The sequence below is a fragment of the Dipodascopsis tothii genome (assembly GCF_038497935.1).
Source record: "Dipodascopsis tothii strain CBS 759.85 unplaced genomic scaffold V1510scaffold_19, whole genome shotgun sequence".
Lineage (NCBI taxonomy): Eukaryota > Fungi > Ascomycota > Lipomycetes > Lipomycetales > Lipomycetaceae > Neoaidaea > Neoaidaea tothii.
In genome coordinates this window covers 95,957-113,025 of record NW_027118003.1, presented here as the reverse complement: position 1 = coordinate 113,025, position 17,069 = coordinate 95,957, and the positions used below count along the sequence as shown (strand labels likewise).

Sequence of the window (17,069 nt, the reverse complement as noted above, 5' to 3'; positions counted from 1 at the left end):
AGACACACGTTAGTGCATGTGTGCTGGTGCATTAGTGTAGACATCGTTGCTGGCCTAGTCCACCCTTAGATCAAGCTGCGCAACAGGAGCGCGATGACAGGCAGGTTGCATGGCCCGGGCCTGGCTCGCGGACGTCGTGACGGCGTTGGGCCGGGGGCTGGTGGCGGAATTGGGTGGGTTTGCGGCACGGTCGCCGGATCCGCGATTTCGAGGTGCTCGTTAGTGGGCATCGGGGACGCGTAACGCACCAACGCCAAGACCTCATGGGCGTACGCCGAGAGGTCTCCGGCCCCACGCCGAAGCTTGACGTCGCAGCTGCCATGCCGCGGGGAGCAGCCGTGGCGAGAGCACGAGCGGGCGCTGGGAGAGTCGTGCGACAGCCGTGGCAATCGATGCCAGGGGGTCGCGGGGCAGAGCGTCGGCGGCATTGTTGCGCATCGTGGTGCGGCGGCAGGCGGCGTGTGTGCGGCAGTGCGCCGCGCCGGATTCTGTGCGGCTGCGTAGCGGCTGGAGTGCGCGGGCAGTGCCGGGCAGTGCGGTGTGCAGCCACCCCGCGCCGTGGCGCCGTGGCAGTGGCGCATGTGGCGCACGGGTAACAGGTTACGCTACCCGGCAGTCGCGCTGCCTTACCCGGCTATCACGACATGCCTGCCGCCCGGCCCCGGCAACCACAATGGGCTCGCCGAATCCAATCGTGTTCCAGTGCGGCCAGTGCCTGCGGATCGTCGCCGACAGCAGCAGCTGGGTTTGTGCCACCGCCGATCTTGGCACGTTCACGCTCGAGGGTATGTCGCGCCCCGCTCCGCTGACCCAGACGTCGCCGGCGACGCCGTCGCCCGATCTGACAGCCTATCAACATCCCACGACGGCGCGGATCTCGGCAGGTACGTCCGCCCGACGCCGCGCTAACCCCAGCACCTTTACCGAGTTCGCCTGCCGCGCCTGCACGGCGCCGCTCGGCCGCATCTACCGCACAACGCCGCGGGCGCTGGACGCCATCAGGTGCGCACGCGCCCGGCCGCACTGACCCCAGGGACCTTTTTACGTTCTACACACACAGCGTGCGCAACTACCAGGTCGGCGTCGACGGCGGTGCCGAGCAGACGCCGACGGACGCCGACCTGGCCGTGCTGCGGCCGAGCCCCGACCGCGTGGCCCGTCGGATGGCAATCGTACGTACAGCCGCCATCAAGCTGACGCCAGATGGAGACGCTTTTGATGGACATGCACGACGAGCTGGGCGCGCTGCGCGCGCGCGTGGCCGTGCTCGAGACCGCGGCCGCTGCGCCGCGAGCTGGCCGGCCGCGCAAGTACCGGCGCAAGGCGGAAACCGAGCTGGGGCCGACAACAGCGTCAGTAGCGTCGGCCGCGCCATCGCCGGACCCCGACTCGGACGACGTAGACGTTGTGGCGGACACGGTGGATAGCATGCATTAATCCTTGACGGTCAGGAAGCTGATGCCGGCGCGCGCGACGTGCGTGGCCTCCAGCAGCTGCTGGTTCTCGACGTCGGTCCACTGGACCGAGACGTCGTCCCACTTTTTGGTTTTGAACTCGCGCTGGAACGTGTTGCGCAGCGCGAGCAGCCGCGACATGGCGGTCGGGTCGCCCGAGCCCGATAGCAAGATCAGCGCCGTGCCCGACGGCAGCCCGTCGTAGAGCCGCTGGAGCCGGCCGTTGAGCCGACCGAGCACGGCCGGGCGGTCGGCCGGCACGTCAGCAGCATCGGGCGCGGCCCAGCCCTCGGCAAACTCGAGCTCGCGCAGCCGCGCCCACACAAAGTCGTGCTTGGGCGCGGCGGCGACGACGCCGTCGACGACCGCGTCGTCGTCCGCGCACGCGACCGTCGTGGCGGCCTCGGTGCCCGCGGCGGTGCCGTAGTCGACAACGGCGGCCGTTCCTGACCGGCCGGCCGGCTTGTCGGGCCGCGCAGCGTGCGCGCGCGCGATCCGCGCAGCCAGCGGCTCGGTGGCGACCTCGCACAGGCCGAAATCGGCGCCGCGGGCCAGCTTGAGCGCCAGCAGGTCCACGCACGTGCGCGCGTCCTCGGCCGAGTCGTGACCGGACGCGGCCGCCTGGATCTCGCGGCTCAGGTGCTTGGACGCCAGCCACTTGAGCGACGGCCGCGCCGGCGGGCCGCGCGGGTGGTGAAACACGATGGCCGTGTCGACGACGCGCGGGTGCGCGAGCTGCAGCGCGCGCAGGTCGTTGTCGAGCGAGTGGCCGACGAGGACGTCGTCCGCGCCGACGAGCGCCAGCAGCCGCGCCTGCACGTCCGCGAGCGTCGTCGACACGGGCTCGAGCAGCGCGGCCGTGATGCCCGAGTACGGCGTGAGGTAGTCGGTGACTGCGTGCGGCGGCCGGACGAGCTCGTCGAGGACAACGTTCTTGTCGGCGTCGACGAGCGTGGCCCGGGCGAGCTCCGAGCCGACCGTGGTCAGCACCATCTCGCAGTCAAGGCCGTATATCCGGCCGGAGCCACCGGGCGCGGTCTCGGCCCAGCCGGTGGTCGTCGTGGCCAGCGGCCGGCCAGCGGCCGTGGCCGAGTGCGCGGGGTAGTCGCTGGCGGCGAGCGCGGCCGGATCGAGGACGAGCTCGTCGACGGCGATGGCCGCTGCCGCGCGCTTGCGGGGGCGCTCGGCCTTGGCGATCGGCGACCGCATGAACGCCACGTACGGCGAGTACAGCCGGGTCTTCTCGCCGGGCGCGCGGGTCGGCCAGGCGTGCGGAAACGTAGCCGCCAGGAACGGCAGCTCCGGCGGCGACGTCAGAGCTGCCGCGGCGACCGGCCGCGGCTCGTCCAGAGCGACGCCCACCATCGTCGGCGTCAGACCAGGCACGAGCACGGCGACCACGCAGCCGATGGCGTCGCGGTTCTGGCGTCAGCGCCGGATCGGCCAGACCTACCCTGATCCCGAGCCACTTGGGGGCCACGCCGTCGGCAACGATCCAGAGCACAAGCTCGCGCAGGTCCTGGAGTCAGTCTGTCCGCGCGCGAGGCTTACAGCGACACCGATCTTGCTGGTGAGCCGCGTGACGTCGACGTCGAACCCGGGCCGACGCTGTTTTTCACGCCGGCCCTTCTTGGTGACGCGCGTGAAGCCGTCGTCGGCCGGGCGCTTGCCGGCGCGCTGCATTTCGGCGGCGATCCGGGCTGGGTCAGCGCGATCGACACGTACGTACCGTCGAGCTCGCGCTCGGTGTCGTTTGAGTCGGCCATACAGAGGGTCGGGCGCCGGACGCAGGTTTTGCGCCGCACACAGGCCGGGTAACATGTGCGCCGCACGAGCCGCACCCGCGAGCGCACGCCGCACGCCGTGCGGCGCGCCCTGGCGCGGCCTCGCGCCGGCGCGTGCCACCGTGTCACCTACGAGCCGCAGGGGGTGCGGCGCGGGCGCGCGGTCCTCGCCGCACGCGGCCGCTGCACCCGCCACGGCGATCGCGTGGCGGTGCGCGTCCACACGCAAAACGCCACATCTACCAAACATCGATCCTAGCAAACAATCCACCATGCGTGCAGCACTCGCAGCGGCCATCCGCGCCATGGCCTTGCTGGCCGTGGCCGCAATGCTCATCGGATCAACAGAGGCCGCCAAGAAGTACCTCTTCAAGACGTGCGCGCAGTCGTCGTTCTGCCGTCGCGGCCGCGCCTACGCCGACGCGGCCGAGGCCGCCGGCGCCGACTGGCATCCGCCGTACGCTGTCGACCCCGCGTCGGTGCAGCTGCGGCAGGGCGTGCTGTCCGGCACGGTCGTCAAGACCGCCGTCGACGCTGACGGCGCCGCGGTCGGCGTCAAGCTGCCGTTCCAGCTCGTGTTTCTCGAATCCGGCGCCGTCCGGTTCCTGATCGAGGAGGACAGACCCAAGAGCGCACCCAAACGATACGACGAGGCCGTCCGGTGGGCGATCAGCGGTGACCTGGGTGCCACGGCCGCGGTCGAGGACGTGACGACCGCCGCGGACACGGCGGCCGGCGTCCGGCGGCTGCGGTTTGGCCCCGGCTGGACGGCCGTGGTGGAATTGGCGACCGTGCGCGTGACATTTGAGCGCGACGGCGCCGCACAGGTCGTGCTCAACGAGCGCGGGCTGCTCGCAGTCGAGCACTGGCGGCCGCGCGGCCCCGGGCCGGCCTTTGGCGGCGAGGACACCACAGACATGTGGGAGGAGTCGTTCGGCGGCAAGCAGGACTCCAAGCCCAATGGACCCGAGGCCGTCGCCGTCGACGTGACGTTCCCCGGCTACGGACACGTATACGGCATCCCCGAGCACGCAGACCGGTTCGCACTGCGATCGACCCGCGGCGGCGAGGGCAACCACGACGAGCCGTACCGGCTGTACAACGTCGACATCTTCGAGTACGAGGTCGACTCGCCGATGGCCATGTACGGCGCGATTCCGTTCATGCAGGCGCAGCGCGCGGGCTCCGCCGTCGGCGTCTTCTGGGCCAACGCGGCCGAGACGTGGATCGACATTGTGCACGGCGCGGACGGCACGCGCACGCACTGGCTGTCTGAGGCCGGCCTGGTCGACGTATTTGTGATGCTCGGCCCGGACGCCACGTCCCTGTACCAGCAGTACGGCGCGCTGACAGGCTACGCCGAGCTGCCGCCGCTGTACTCGCTCGGCTACCACCAGTGCCGGTGGAACTACCAGAACGAGCGGGACGTGCTCGAGGTCGACGCCGGGTTTGACCGCCACGAGATCCCGTACGACGTGATCTGGCTCGACATCGACTACACCGACAGCCGCAAGTACTTTACGTGGGAGCAGAGCGCGTTCCCGACGCCGGAGCGCATGATGGCCGCGCTGGACGAGCGGCGGCGCAAGCTCGTGGCCATCATCGACCCGCACATCAAGAAGGAGGCCGGCTACGGCGTGTACGAGGACATGACCAAGGCCGGGCTGGCCGTCGCCACCGCCGACGGCGGCGAGTACAACGGCTGGTGCTGGCCCGGCGAGTCCGCGTGGATCGACACGCTCGCGCCGGCCGCGGTTGAGTACTGGAAGCGGCTGTTCCGGCCGGGCGCGTTCGCCGGCCGCGCGCACAACCTGGCCATCTGGAACGACATGAACGAGCCGTCCGTGTTCGACGGCCCCGAGGGCTCGGCGCCGCGCGACGCGCGCCACTATGGCGGCTGGGAGCACCGCGCCGTGCACAATCTGTACGGCATGACGTTCCACAACGCGACCGTGCAGGCGCTGAACGCGCGCGAGCCGCGCCAGCGGCCGTTTGTGCTCACGCGCGCCTTCTTCGCGGGCTCGCAGCGCGTCGGGCCCATGTGGACCGGCGATAACCAGGCCACGTGGGACTACCTGCGCGTGGCCACACCGATGCTGCTCTCCAGCAGCGTCGCCGGCTACGGCTTTGTGGGTGCCGACGTCGGCGGCTTCTTTGGCAACCCCGAGCACGAGCTGTGGGCGCGCTGGTACCAGGCCGGTGCGTTCTACCCGTTCTTCCGCGGCCACGCGCACATCGAGTCCAAGCGCCGCGAGCCCTGGTTGGCCGGCGAGCCGTACACGGGCATCATCCGCGACGCCATCCGGCTGCGCTACCAGCTGCTGCCGTCGCTCTACACGGCGTTCCACCGGGCGTCGTTCGACGGCTCGCCGATCCTGCGGCCGCTGTTCATGCTTGCGCCCGCCAACGATGCCGCCCTCGCCATCGACGACCAGTTCTTCTTTGGCGAGACGGGCCTGCTCGTCAAGCCCGTCGTCGATCCCGGCGTCACCGAGACTGACGTCTACGTGCCCGACGACGAGGTCTACTACGGCTACCCCGACCGCACCGTCTACCGCGGTGTCGGCAACCACCGCGTGCCGGCCGGCCTGGACACGATCCCCATGCTTGCCCGCGGCGGCCACATCTTCACGCGCCGCGACCGGTACCGCCGGTCGACCGCGCTCATGGCGCACGACCCGCTCACGCTCGTCGTCAGCGTCGACGCAGCCGGCAACGCCGGCGGCGCGCTCTACATGGACGACGGCGAGACCCACGGCCACACCAAGGGCGCGTACTTGCACCGGTTCTTCATGTTCTCGTCGCAGGACAACATCCTGCGGTCGCGCAGCGTGCGCCCGTCGACCGCGGCCAGCCGCGCGTTTGACAAGACAATCGACACCGTCCGTGTCGAGCGCGTCATTGTTGTCGGGTTCGACCTGGGCCGGCTCAAGGCCGGCCAGACCACGGTCGAAACGTTCCAGGACAAAAAGTCGTGGAGCTCGCACATCTCGGTCACGCCGGCGGCCGACGGCCGGGCCAGCATGATTGTCGTACGCGATCCGAAGGTGCTCATCACGGCCGACTGGTCGATCGAGTTCTGAGAGGAGAGCTTGCAGTCTATTGTTACCAGTCGGACGAACCGACGTCGCTATCTGGAATCACAATGGGAGACGATGCGAGTGAGGCAGGAGAGTGCTGCGCTGGAGAGGCTGGCGGCGACGGCGCGGGCGACGTAAAAAGGGAGCGGCCTGCGGCCAGCGCAGGCGCCTCTGCGGCCAGATCCGCCTTGGACCTGGCCACCGTAGATGTGTTTGCCGGCACCGCCACAGCTGCCACAGGCGACGCCGCAGTAGCCGGCACCGCCACAGCTGCCACAGGCGACGCCGCAACAGCCGGCACCGCCGCAGCAGCCACTTTCGGTGCCACACCGCCACGCCGCGGCGTCCGACTGCCGCTGCTCTCGGCCTCGCTGCCGTCCGAGTCTGAGTCCAGCCCGCTTTCGTCGGACGCCTCACTGGCACTGGCCGGCGTCTGGCCGCGTTGTAGCAGCTCCCGGACCATCAGGTCCCACGGCTGGTCTGTCCGACACGACGGGCATTGGCCACGGGTCGGCAGCAGCTCGTCTTCGCGCACGAACACGCGCGCCAAGCACGTCAGATGCGCCACGCTGCCGCAGCCGACGCCCGGACAGACCAGTGCGCGGGGGCCGACGGCGCCGCCGCAAATCCCACAGCGGGCGGTCGCTAGATCCACGGCAGCCGCGCGGCCAAAATACTCGGCGTACGGCGCCGTCGACGTGTCCAGACCGCGCAGGCCGCCGCAGCCATCGCCCACGTGCACGTTTACGCGCGGCGCCGGCGCGTCGTCGGGCCGCAGGTCGTGCTCGACCCGCACGGCGCTGTCGGCGGGGATCGGGATCGCGTGCTTGTTCGCCGTCCAGGCGGCACTGGCCGCCGGTGTGAACAGCCGCACGGTCAGCGGCCAGCGCCGCACGCCCGCCGCGTGATACACAAGCAGCCGCACGTTGCCCAGCGTGCGATCCAGCGTCCGCCGGCTCGTTTTCGTCGAGATCCGGTCCTCGGCGGCTATATACCGCGTCTTGAACGGATGCTGCAGCGCGTGCTCGAACTGCAGCGCCGCCACGTTCGACGGGAAGCCGGACACCAGGAACGCCATCGCCCAAGGCCGTGCGCCCTTTTTCCGTGTCCGGAAGGCGCCCTGCTTGAGCTCGCCATTGTGCTGGCGCAGTCGCTGCGTCAGCGCGACCGGGCTCAACTTACCCTCAGCGGCAGCGGCGTCGAGCCGATGTAGAACGACCCGGGCCGGCTGAGCGACTGCAGCACGTAGCAGCAATAAAAGACGGGATACGAGTGCTGCCGCATGGGCAGAAGTTGCTAGATACAAAGGTCACGTTGGGACGATATAACGCCGCACCGAGTGCGGCGCGTGGCGGTGCGTGGCGTTGACGCGTGGCTACGCGCCGTGTGTCTTGTGCGACCCGGCGCGCACGTGCCTCCGGCGGCGACTCGACCGAGGGCGCCTGGGGTCGCCGCGTGAGCCGCACGGCGTGCGGCGCTGTCGGAACCCCGGCAGGCAGCCGGCGTCGACGGGATCGTTGCCGGACGCTCTGCGCCCTCTGGCGGCAACTCCGCCGAGGTAGCTGGCCTCGGCAGGCCGGGAGGACGTCTGAGCAGGCGCCATGAGCCGCACAGTGTGCGGCTCACGCCAGCGCAAACGTGCCGTCCGGGCCGAACTGGCCGACGATACCCGTCGGGTACCAGTCCGGCTCGGCGCTCGAGTTGCCACGCACACAGAGCTGCAAACGTCAGCAGATCCTGGTGCCCACTTACCTCGCCGGGTCCGTCCGCCGGATCGGCCGCCGGTGTGTCGCGAACCAGCAGCTCCAAACACGGCTGGGGCGGCCCAAACTCGACTCGGGCGCCGTGGTCACGATAGTCGACAGCAACCGTTTGGCACAGCGGCCCAGCGACATGCGCGTTCACAAGACTCGAGGCCACGCGCGCGCCGAGCCGGGCGCGCACGAGCGCGAGCTCGGCCGAGGTCAGCGGCGGCGCCGTGCCCGGCGCCCACGCGGTCAGCACCAGCCGCAGCGACGCGTACGCCGAGTCCAGCGCGCCCGGCAGCCGCCCAGCCGCCAGCAGGCTGGCCGCGCGGGCCGCCCGCAGCTGCGCCAGCAGCCCCAGCGGCCGGGCGAGCGTCGCCCGCAGTGCGGCCGGCGTCTGCACGGCCACGGTAAGGCCCGCGCCGCGCACGGTCGCTGCAAAGTCCGTCAGGCCCGGGCCGGACGTCAGGACGACGCGCGCGCCGGCGGCCAGCGCGGCCAGCAGAGCCACCCACGCGTGCATGGCCTGGCTCGGGTCGAGCACGGCCACCACGTCCGCCGGACCCAGCGCCGCGTCCGCCGGCAGCGCGCGCATCTGCGCGGCCACGGCGGCCACGATCTGCGCGTCCGAAAAGTCCACGGCGCCGTCGGGGCCGGCGACGGCCAGCGAGGCCGCGCCGGTGCTGGCACCCTCCTCGAGCGGCCGCGGCGACGTGCGCTCGCCGCCGACCACCTCCGCCCACGTGCGCACCGGCGCGCCCAGCGGCTTGGCGGCCTCGGTCCAGTCGAGGTGCTCGTCCGCGCCGGTGGGCACGACCACGACCACCGTCTTGAGCTTGCCCGCCAGGGCGCCCAGCTCGGCCGTGCCGGCCTCAGTCACCAGCACGTCCGCCCCAGCCGCCGCCACGCGGCCCGCAACTTCACCGGCCGCCGTCTCGAGCGGCACGACGATCGCCGCCAATCCGTAGTGCGCGCACGCTGTCGTCAGCTCGTTCGCTCGTCCACTCACCAAACACGGTCGCCAGCAGCTCCACGCCCCACGGCAGATGCACGGCCACGCGCGTCGCGCCCGCCTGCACCAGCTCGCCCGCCACCAGATGCACCGTCGCTGTCAGCTCGTCTGTCGTCAGCGTCGCCCGTCCGCTCCGTACCGTAGTCGTGCGTCGTCGACTCGCCCGTGCGGGCGTCGTAGGTCGACACTGTCGCCCGCCGCGCCAGCGCCCACACGTCCCGCATGTCGCCGTCCCGCATCGCGTGGCCCTCGCGCAGCCCGAGCCCGTGCACGAGCGGGAACGCAAACGGCGTCATCGTCGACCGCCGCACCGCACTCTCGCCAGGCTGCCGGATCGCGGCCACCGTCGCCTGCCGCGCCAGGGCGTACGGGTGCGCGTCAGGGTACCCTTGGAGCACCTTGCGCCCGATCGCCACGGCCACCACGGCCGCGCCGAGCGCTGCTGTCAATCCCGGAACGCTGCTCTCTGCCATTGTGCTGTGCCTTGCGCGGTCCTCGCGCTTTTGCGCGTCACGTCACGTGACGAGCCGCCCCGCGTGCGGCGCCACGTCACCCGGCGCGAGCCGGGGACCCGAGTGCGTGCGACAGAGCCGCACGTAGTGCGGCTCTCGTGCGACCGCGCCCGTCAGCCAGCCGCACTCGCGCCGTGTCGCACGAGAGACTCGGCCCGAGACGGCGGGCCAGGACGCACCCCGCGAGCCGCTGCCGTGGCTCCGCGCCGCACGCCATGCGGCGCCGTCCGCTGCCAATAGGGTGTAGCTTCTATACCAAGAGCCGCAAGGCGACACCACGTGACCGTGTATACGTCAACCCGCAGCGCGCGTCCGAACCGCATGGCGTCCAAGAACCGGGTCGTGCAGGCCACCGACACGGATGCGCTGCTGTCCAAGGTGTCCGCGGTGCGTGCCGGGTACCTGGACGACGAGCTCGCCGAGCTGTTTGTGCCCAGCGGGACCGACGCCGGGCGCAAGCTGCCGCTGATCAACAGAGGTAAGGCCACGAGGAGCCGACTGACGCAGGCACGTACGTCCGCGCGACGGCGATCTCGGCGCTCGTCGAAGCCTTCCTCGAGCCCAGCACCGAGCCAGACGCCGACCAGCGCCGGCAGATCGTGTCGCTGGGCGCGGGCTCCGACACTCGGCCGTTCAAGTACCTGCCGGCGCACGCCCAGCTGGTGTACCACGAGGTGGACTTTGCGGCGTCGACGGCCCGCAAAGCGGCGACGATTGCCGCGCAGCCACGGCTGGCGGCCGCGCTGGACGCGCCCGAGTACGACCTGGCGGCCCCGCCGGCGTTCCGGCCGAGCCCGCCCGTGCGGTCGGTCTCAAGCGGCCGGTACTATTTGCACGGAGCAGACTTGCGCCGGCTGGGCACCGCGGCAGCCGTGGCAGCGCTCGGCCTGGCGCCGGACGTGCCGACGCTGGTGCTGAGCGAATGCTGTCTGTGCTATCTCGAGCCGGAGGCCACGCACGCGCTGCTGCGGGCGCTGGCGGCGGCTGTCGGGCCGGTGGGCGTGGTCTCGTACGAGCCGTTTGGCGGCGACGACGCGTTTGGAGCGGTCATGGTGCAGAACCTGGCCGCCCGTGGCATCTCGATGCCCGCGCTGACGCTGTACCCGGACCTGCACCGGCAGCTGGAGCGGCTGCGCGGGCTGGGCTTTGGGGCCGCCGCAGGAGCCAACGTGCGGTTCATCCACGACGACTGGCTGGACGCGCGCGAGCGCGCGCGCATCGACGGCCTCGAGCTCCTCGACGAGCGCGAGGAGTTCGACCTGCTCGCGGCCCACTACGGCGTCGCCTGGGCGACCTCCGGCGGCTTTCGGGGTGCGTTTGCGGGCTGGAAACGGTTTCACGCCCAGGACAGCTAAATCATTGTGCGTTTGCGAGCACCTCGTCCGCCTCGAGCACGCCGTCGTCGACGGCGTCGCCCACGACGGCCTGCCAGCCGTCCTCGGCGCGCACGGCGGCCCAGTCGCCAGCCGCGGCGAGGCCCTTGATGCGCGCTTCGCGCAGAAGCGTCTGGGTCTCGGGCGCACTGGCGCCGGCGCCGACCTTGCTGCAGTTGCGGAAGTAGACCTCGGCGTTCTTGCGCACCACGGCCAGGTGCGGCGCGGCCAGCGCGCTGCTGCGCAGCTGGCTGCGCATCAGATTGACGTCGCCGCGGGCAGCCCACGCGCGCATCTGGCCGATTGTGTCGGGCGCGCGGCCGACAGGCGCGGCCGTTGGCGCCGAGGCCAGCGCCCGAGCGAGCGCCTGGTCCGCGCCGCCAAGCGCCCGCCAGGCTTCGTCGCCGTCACGGCCAGCCACAGCCGCAGCGTACGACGAAAAAGAGTCGGCCTGGGCCATGTACCGGTCGAGCGAGGCCGGTAGCCGCGCCAGGACGTCCGGGCCGGTGCCGGCCCAGACGGCCACCATGCCGGCAACGTCCGCCGGCCGCTCCAGCGCCGGGAACCCCGACAGGCAGATGTAGCGGGCGACGGCGACCGCGGCCTCGGCAACGACGTCGGGCGCGACGACGACGGCGACCGCGTCGGCATTGCCGGCGCCGTCCACCAGTTGGACCACGCGCTCCATGGCGACCCTACCGGCCTGGCGCAGCGTCTCGTCGGCCCAGACCTCAGCGCGGCCGGCGGCCTGCGCGATCGAGTAGACCGGAATCAGACACGTGAGCTGGCCGACAGCGGTCTCGAGCAGCGACGTCGGCGTCGTCGGGTCGATTTCGGTGGCGTACTCGCCGTCGCCGTCGGTCGACGGGCTGGCCGGTGCGTTGTCGCCGTAGACCTCGTCCCACTGGACGGCCCAGGTCCGCTCAAAGAGCTCGAGCGCCTGCCGGAAGAGGTCAAAGTCGTGGCGGAGCTCGGCCAGCGTGAGCACAACCTGGGCCGTGTTGAAGAGCAGGTCCGACGGGGCCGGCAGCGGCGCCGGCGTCGAAGCCGGACCAGCGGCAGCTGGCGGCCGGTCTCGCAGGCCCAGCGCGAATCTGTGGTCGTCCAGGATCTGCTGCAGCGTGCTGTCGCGCATGGCCCGGTCCGTGTCCGGATAGAACGACTGGTAGACGTGGAACTCGAGCCGACACTTGTTGTAGGCCGCATCAAACGAGCCCGGGAACCTCTCCAGACACATGCGATAGTACTCGAGCGCGCGCAGGTAGAACCGCTCGGCCTGGAGTCAGCGGCGTCGACCGCAACTTGCCTTTGCCGGATCGCTGTTGGCCCAGCGGTCGCCATGGTCCTCCTCGGTGGAGCCGACGAAGAGGATCTCGTCCTCGGTCGTCGGCACGAAGGCCTTCTTGGGCTTCTTCTGGCGGCTGTCCGCGCCGAACGTCTTTTGCTTGCGCGGCGGAGGCATTGGGGAGAGAGGGCGGTGACGGGCGGGCTGAGCCGCGGGGCGTGCGGCGGATCACGTGCTTAGGTCATGTGATCCGCCGCACGGCGTGCGGCGGCGCTCAGGGGCGCTGCGTCATTATCACGTTCACGCAATAGCCATTCGCACTCTCGCATACACGCACATGTCAGGCACGCTCGCACTCGTCGTCGTCCGACCCGTCCGGGCGCACGCGCCGGTCCAGCTCCAGGTCGACGTAGAAGTACAGAAACACGGCCGCGCGCGCGACGTACTTTTGCGCGCGTCCCGACAGCATCTGCGGCACGTCGTCCGGCGGCGCTAGCGCTCGCGCCGCGTAGAAGCACAGCGCGCACGTCACAAAGCACACGCGCAGGAAACACGCCGCCGCCGCCAGCCCCAGCCGCCGCGCCTCCAGCCGCCGCGCCGGTCCGCCGTACCGCAGCTGCGCCAGCGCCACGTGCGCTGCCGCGACCAGCACGGCGCCCTGCGCCGTCGCCGGCGACTGCCGCAGGCCGTGGCCCACATACACGCCGCCGACCACGGCTGCAAACGACGCCATACGCTGCGCGCGCCGCTCCAGCAGCGCCTCCGCCGCGCTACCTGCGCCCGCGTACAGCCGGCCGGTGTAGCTCACGCCCGCGGCGCCGACTGCGCACAGCGAGTTCGCGACCACCAGCTGCTCCACCGTGCGCGCGTAGTGCGCAGCCGCCGATCCCGCCAGGAAGAAGAGCTGCCGTCAGTGCTGCGCCCGCGTCCACCCACCGTTGCCGCCACCTTCAGGCCCGCCGTCTGGTACACGTGCCGGTCGTAGAGCGACGCCAGCACGACCGACGCTGCCGCCTGCACCGCAAAGAAGAGCGTTCCAACGAGCGCGACCGTGTCCGCCGAGACGTGCACAAACCAGCCTGGCGCCGCCCACGCCAGCACCGACGGCATCACGTACGCGGCGTCCAGGGCCGGCACGAACGACTCGGCCATCAACACGAGTACGCGCACGCGCAGCGCCTCCACCGCGCCGGCCTCGGTCTGCGTCACCTTGTTGCTCGGGGTAGCCATTGGGGAAAGCGGTCGCCACCGCGCCGCTTGGTAGCCATGCCCAGTGTGCTGGGTCGGGCCTGTACGGTGCCGCGGCCTGCCGGCAGCGCGCCGCACGGCGTGCGGCGCCCACGGTCCAAACCGACGGCCGGCAAGCCGCCGCTGCCGGAGGCCTGCCCACGTGCGCAGCGCGGCACTGGCGACGTCGCCGAGGGTGGCTGCCGTCGCTGGGGGCGCGCCGCCCGATGTGCGGCTGGCCGCAGCCGAGGTGAGCCGCACGGTGTGCGGCTGTACGCCTCACGCCGTGCGGCGCGCTACCGCCCAACGAGCGGCGCCCCCTTCCCGTCCCGCATCCGCCATGGCTCCTGCCGATCCGCCCGTGTCGCCGGCGTCGGCCGTCGCCACCCTCCGCGACGGCCGCAGCAAGCTCCGCGACGTTGCCTTCCGCAAGGACCAGCTCCGCGCGCTCCGCCGCGCGGTGGCCGCCAACCGCGCCCGTCTCGCGGACGAGCTCTACGCGGACCTGCACAAGAGCGCGGCCGACTTTGAGGCCGCCGAGATGCTCCCGGTCCTGGCCGAGATCGACCACATCATCCGCAACGTGTCCAGCTGGGCCCGGCCGCACGCGGCGTACGCGTCGCTGCTGGCATTCTCGGTCTCGTCGTCGTACACGGAGCCGATCCCGTACGGCACGGTCCTCATCATCGCGCCGTTCAACTACCCGCTGATGCTGTCGGTGTCGCCTGTGGCCGGCGCGCTGGCCGCCGGCAACGCCGTCGTGCTCAAGCCGTCGGAGCTGACGCCGCGGTTCACGGACGCACTCGTGGACGTGCTCACAGCCGCGCTCGACCCCGCAGTCTTTGCGGCCTTCACGGGCGGCCCGGAGGTCTCGACCGCGCTGCTCGACTGCAAGTTCGACAAGATCCTCTTTACCGGCGGCGCTGGCGTCGGTCGCATCGTCGCCCGCAAGGCCGCCGAGACGCTGACGCCGGTGCTGCTCGAGCTCGGCGGAAAGTCTCCCGCGTTCGTCACACCGTCCGCGGCCGGCAGCCTCCGCACCACCGCCCGCCGGCTCGTGTGGGGCGCGCTGCTCAACGCCGGCCAGACGTGCACGTCCGTCGACTACGTGGTCGCGCACGACTCGGTCTACGACGCCTTGCTGGAGCACATCCGCGACGTCATCGCTAACGAGTTTTACCCCAACGACACGGCAGAGGCCCACCTGAGCTTCCTGGTCAACGACCGCGCGTACGCGCGCGTCTCCGGACTGCTGGACGCGACCGCCGGCCACGTGGAACTTTTTGGAAAACCGGACCCAGCGCGCCGGTTCATGCCGCCCGCTCTGGTCTCGGCCGTCGATTGGTCGGACCCGCTCATGGCGGACGAACTGTTTGGGCCCCTGATTCCAGTCCTGCGGTACACGGACCTGGCCGACGCAGTCGCCCACGTCGCCGGGCCGCTGGCCACCCCCCTCGCCGTCTACGTGTTCTCGACCGTGCGCGCCGAGCAGGAGCTGGTGCTGGCGGCCGTTCCTTCCGGCCAGGCCGTCATCAACGACGTCACGCTGCAGGTGGCCAACTACGCGCTGCCCTTTGGCGGCGTCGGCACGTCCGGCATGGGCGGCGGATACCACGGCCACGCCTCGTTCCTGGCGTTCTCGCACCAGCGCGCGTGCATCCGCTCTGGCTTCTGGAACGAGTTTGCGCTGAGCGTGCGCTACCCGGCGACCGCGCGCACCGCCGCTGTGCGCGCACACATGCTGCGGTTCCTGTTCCTGCCGCGCGACACGCTGATCAAGTTCGCCCAGCAGGTCGCGCGCCCGGTGCTGGTGCTGGTCTCGGCCGTGTCGGCCCTGCTACTGTATACGATTCGCTAAATTCATGCATTACGTCCCCCACAGCTCTACAGCGCGAGCTCGAGCTCAAACGCCTTGGCCAGGTCCTGGTCGACCAGCGCGCGCACGCCCTCGGACGCCGGCGCGAGCGGCGACCGCACGGCACCGCCGAGTCCGGCCTCGATCTTGTCGAGCGCGTACTTGGTGCCGCTGATGCCGACCTTGACAATCGTCCAGTCGGCGTGCGACACGACCGCCTGCAGCTCGGTCACGCGCGCAAACTTCTCGGGCGTGGGCGCCGTCAGGAAGTCGACGATGGCGTCGTAGAACGCGACGATCAGCTTGGGGAACACGTTGCCGGTGCCCGTGATGCAGCCGTGCGCGCCGGCGACCATCGCCGAGAACAGGCAGTCGGAGAAGCCCGGCAGGACAAGGAACTCGCCCGACTTGCGCGCCCGGTATGCCTTGGACTTGGTGTACGTCGCCAGACGCTCGCCCTTGGCGATGCCCGCGCACGTGAGCTGCCGTCAGCACAGTCGTCGCCTCACGTACCTTGGCGCCGAAGCAGTTCGGGTGGTCGGCCAGGTCCGACAGCAGGTCCGAGTCGAGGTCGATACCCGACGCCGCGCCGGGGAAGTTGTAGATCATGACCGGGATCGAGCTGCCCTCGAAGACCTCGAGGAAGAACGCCTTGATGGCTGCGCGGTCCTTGCCCATAGCAAACGCGAAGTAGCCGGGGTGGATCACAATGGCCGCGTCCGCGCCGACAGCTGCGGCCGCGTTCGTGAGCGCGATCGTCTCGCGGGCGGAGCCGCAGCCGGTGCCGACCAGCAGCGGTGTGTCCGAGAACCCGTTAGAGTCGAGCACCTCACGGGCAAAGCGGACGGCCTCGACGCGCTCGTCAAACGTCATGTGGCACGCTGGTGTCAGCGCGCTCGCGCGGCAACCTACCCTCGCCGTTGGTGCCCTGCAGCACCAAGCCAACGCGCGCGCGCGTCAGACGCAGAATCTGACGCTTGAACGCGTCGTAGTCAATGTCGCCGCTGTCAGCCTTGAACGGCGTCACGAGCGGGCAGTGCACACCGGGTTGAATCGTACGCTTGGTCATCTTGTCTATGTTTTGGATGTATACTGGGCAGTCGCCGACGGCCGGCGGCGGTTATATAGCCCCCGACAGGCTTCCGAGGACTGCTGCGCACGGCCTCAGGTGACCCCCAGCCGTGGGTGCGAGCCCGAACCTTGCCTCTCTGGTCGGCCAGACAATCACCCGAGCCCGAGGTGCGGCGGAGCGGCGGCCGGTCGGGCCGCGAGATGCCTGGCAATGCCATCTATAGCCGGCAGCCGGGCGGGGACAAATGCGGGGTAGTCTGGGGATGTCCCACGCTAGTGTAGCTTTGCAGGACCGTCCGCCGCCCTGGACCCGGGCCGCCGTGTCCCGCGTCGGCGGCAGTGTGCGGCTCAGGACTTGCGCCGTGCCAGGCCGGCACGGCCGCCCCGACGGGGCTGCGATCGGGATACCTAAATAGGCAGTTTGTGCTGCCCCGCGATTGACCCCACACGCTAGCCCCACGCCAGACCACTCGCGGCCGCGTCGTCGGGTATCCCACCGCGGGAGGCACGACAGGCGACGCGCACTAAGTCCCAACTGGAAGGCACTAGCCATACGTGGCCTTCGTTAGTACGCTCCCGGACTAGTCTCGGTAGTTACAGTGTGACCCCCACCTCTGCTGGGCCTGTCCGAGCCGACTCGCCGTTCGGCCCGGGACCGGCTCCAGTACATA

The 17,069-nt window shown here is 70.8% G+C and overlaps 10 protein-coding genes across 10 annotated transcripts; 4 read left to right on the top strand and 6 right to left on the bottom strand.

Annotated features, from left to right (window-relative positions):
• Positions 1–673: 673 nt before the first annotated feature.
• On the top strand, positions 674–1,360 carry V1510DRAFT_403631 (yippee zinc-binding/DNA-binding /Mis18, centromere assembly-domain-containing protein; the record flags this gene model as incomplete). Its single annotated transcript, XM_066932181.1, has 6 exons — positions 674–785; positions 815–884; positions 916–1,002; positions 1,034–1,172; positions 1,204–1,323; positions 1,358–1,360. The coding sequence occupies 6 exons, from the start codon at positions 674–676 to the stop codon at positions 1,358–1,360; spliced, it is 531 nt and encodes a 176-aa protein (XP_066788387.1).
• On the bottom strand, positions 1,315–3,213 carry V1510DRAFT_418460 (uncharacterized protein). Its single transcript, XM_066934120.1, has 3 exons — positions 3,006–3,213; positions 2,908–2,973; positions 1,315–2,876 (listed from the first exon to the last, which is right to left on the bottom strand). Exons 1-3 carry the CDS (start codon positions 3,135–3,137, stop codon positions 1,434–1,436), a joined length of 1,641 nt encoding a protein of 546 aa, XP_066788386.1. The 5' UTR covers positions 3,138–3,213; the 3' UTR covers positions 1,315–1,433.
• A 285-nt stretch (positions 3,214–3,498) lies between these two features.
• On the top strand, positions 3,499–6,469 carry V1510DRAFT_418458 (glycosyl hydrolases family 31-domain-containing protein). Its single transcript, XM_066934119.1, has one exon. The coding sequence runs from the start codon at positions 3,511–3,513 to the stop codon at positions 6,319–6,321; it is 2,811 nt and encodes a 936-aa protein (XP_066788385.1). The 5' UTR covers positions 3,499–3,510; the 3' UTR covers positions 6,322–6,469.
• V1510DRAFT_366550 (uncharacterized protein) lies at positions 6,344–7,602 on the bottom strand (the record flags this gene model as incomplete). Its single annotated transcript, XM_066931273.1, has 2 exons — positions 6,344–7,471; positions 7,501–7,602. 2 exons carry the CDS (start codon positions 7,600–7,602, stop codon positions 6,344–6,346), a joined length of 1,230 nt encoding a protein of 409 aa, XP_066788384.1.
• A 188-nt stretch (positions 7,603–7,790) lies between these two features.
• On the bottom strand, positions 7,791–9,553 carry V1510DRAFT_161467 (uncharacterized protein). Its single transcript, XM_066930358.1, has 4 exons — positions 9,215–9,553; positions 9,073–9,183; positions 8,071–9,041; positions 7,791–8,036 (listed from the first exon to the last, which is right to left on the bottom strand). The coding sequence occupies exons 1-4, from the start codon at positions 9,546–9,548 to the stop codon at positions 7,941–7,943; spliced, it is 1,512 nt and encodes a 503-aa protein (XP_066788383.1). The 5' UTR covers positions 9,549–9,553; the 3' UTR covers positions 7,791–7,940.
• A 321-nt stretch (positions 9,554–9,874) lies between these two features.
• V1510DRAFT_430729 (S-adenosyl-L-methionine-dependent methyltransferase) lies at positions 9,875–11,032 on the top strand. The gene is made up of 2 exons (XM_066935389.1): positions 9,875–10,065; positions 10,095–11,032. The coding sequence occupies exons 1-2, from the start codon at positions 9,909–9,911 to the stop codon at positions 10,940–10,942; spliced, it is 1,005 nt and encodes a 334-aa protein (XP_066788382.1). The 5' UTR covers positions 9,875–9,908; the 3' UTR covers positions 10,943–11,032.
• On the bottom strand, positions 10,725–12,486 carry V1510DRAFT_161435 (uncharacterized protein). Its single transcript, XM_066930357.1, has 2 exons — positions 12,267–12,486; positions 10,725–12,236 (listed from the first exon to the last, which is right to left on the bottom strand). The coding sequence occupies exons 1-2, from the start codon at positions 12,420–12,422 to the stop codon at positions 10,944–10,946; spliced, it is 1,449 nt and encodes a 482-aa protein (XP_066788381.1). The 5' UTR covers positions 12,423–12,486; the 3' UTR covers positions 10,725–10,943.
• Positions 12,487–12,815: 329 nt separating this feature from the next.
• On the bottom strand, positions 12,816–13,614 carry V1510DRAFT_418446 (uncharacterized protein). Its single transcript, XM_066934118.1, has one exon. It carries the CDS (start codon positions 13,473–13,475, stop codon positions 13,050–13,052), a length of 426 nt encoding a protein of 141 aa, XP_066788380.1. The 5' UTR covers positions 13,476–13,614; the 3' UTR covers positions 12,816–13,049.
• A 234-nt stretch (positions 13,615–13,848) lies between these two features.
• V1510DRAFT_418444 (aldehyde dehydrogenase) lies at positions 13,849–15,449 on the top strand. Its single transcript, XM_066934117.1, has one exon. It carries the CDS (start codon positions 14,014–14,016, stop codon positions 15,328–15,330), a length of 1,317 nt encoding a protein of 438 aa, XP_066788379.1. The 5' UTR covers positions 13,849–14,013; the 3' UTR covers positions 15,331–15,449.
• Positions 15,284–16,754, bottom strand: V1510DRAFT_418443 (uncharacterized protein). The gene is made up of 3 exons (XM_066934116.1): positions 16,240–16,754; positions 15,841–16,208; positions 15,284–15,809 (listed from the first exon to the last, which is right to left on the bottom strand). The coding sequence occupies exons 1-3, from the start codon at positions 16,394–16,396 to the stop codon at positions 15,357–15,359; spliced, it is 978 nt and encodes a 325-aa protein (XP_066788378.1). The 5' UTR covers positions 16,397–16,754; the 3' UTR covers positions 15,284–15,356.
• Between the last annotated feature and the right edge of the window lie 315 nt (positions 16,755–17,069).

Bases quoted from the DNA above. Each gene is read 5' to 3' on its own strand.
- V1510DRAFT_418460 (XM_066934120.1), bottom strand. From the start codon at position 3,137: ATGCAGCGCGCCGGCAAGCGCCCGGCCGACGACGGCTTCACGCGCGTC. The intron at 2,974-3,005 runs GTAAGCCTCGCG...GACTGACTCCAG, and splicing joins CCAGCAAGATCGGTGTCGCT to GACCTGCGCGAGCTTGTGCT. The intron at 2,877-2,907 runs GTAGGTCTGGCC...CGCTGACGCCAG, and splicing joins CCAAGTGGCTCGGGATCAGG to AACCGCGACGCCATCGGCTG.
- V1510DRAFT_418458 (XM_066934119.1), top strand. From the start codon at position 3,511: ATGCGTGCAGCACTCGCAGCGGCCATCCGCGCCATGGCCTTGCTGGCC.
- V1510DRAFT_161467 (XM_066930358.1), bottom strand. From the start codon at position 9,548: ATGGCAGAGAGCAGCGTTCCGGGATTGACAGCAGCGCTCGGCGCGGCC. The intron at 9,184-9,214 runs GTACGGAGCGGA...CGCTGACGACAG, and splicing joins GTCGACGACGCACGACTACG to ACGAGCTGACAGCGACGGTG. The intron at 8,037-8,070 runs GTAAGTGGGCAC...TGACGTTTGCAG, and splicing joins CGGCGGACGGACCCGGCGAG to CTCTGTGTGCGTGGCAACTC.
- V1510DRAFT_430729 (XM_066935389.1), top strand. From the start codon at position 9,909: ATGGCGTCCAAGAACCGGGTCGTGCAGGCCACCGACACGGATGCGCTG. The intron at 10,066-10,094 runs GTAAGGCCACGA...CGACTGACGCAG, and splicing joins GCTGCCGCTGATCAACAGAG to GCACGTACGTCCGCGCGACG.
- V1510DRAFT_161435 (XM_066930357.1), bottom strand. From the start codon at position 12,422: ATGCCTCCGCCGCGCAAGCAAAAGACGTTCGGCGCGGACAGCCGCCAG. The intron at 12,237-12,266 runs GCAAGTTGCGGT...CGCTGACTCCAG, and splicing joins CCAACAGCGATCCGGCAAAG to GCCGAGCGGTTCTACCTGCG.
- V1510DRAFT_418446 (XM_066934118.1), bottom strand. From the start codon at position 13,475: ATGGCTACCCCGAGCAACAAGGTGACGCAGACCGAGGCCGGCGCGGTG.
- V1510DRAFT_418444 (XM_066934117.1), top strand. From the start codon at position 14,014: ATGCTCCCGGTCCTGGCCGAGATCGACCACATCATCCGCAACGTGTCC.
- V1510DRAFT_418443 (XM_066934116.1), bottom strand. From the start codon at position 16,396: ATGACCAAGCGTACGATTCAACCCGGTGTGCACTGCCCGCTCGTGACG. The intron at 16,209-16,239 runs GTAGGTTGCCGC...CGCTGACACCAG, and splicing joins GCAGGGCACCAACGGCGAGG to CGTGCCACATGACGTTTGAC. The intron at 15,810-15,840 runs GTACGTGAGGCG...TGCTGACGGCAG, and splicing joins CGAACTGCTTCGGCGCCAAG to CTCACGTGCGCGGGCATCGC.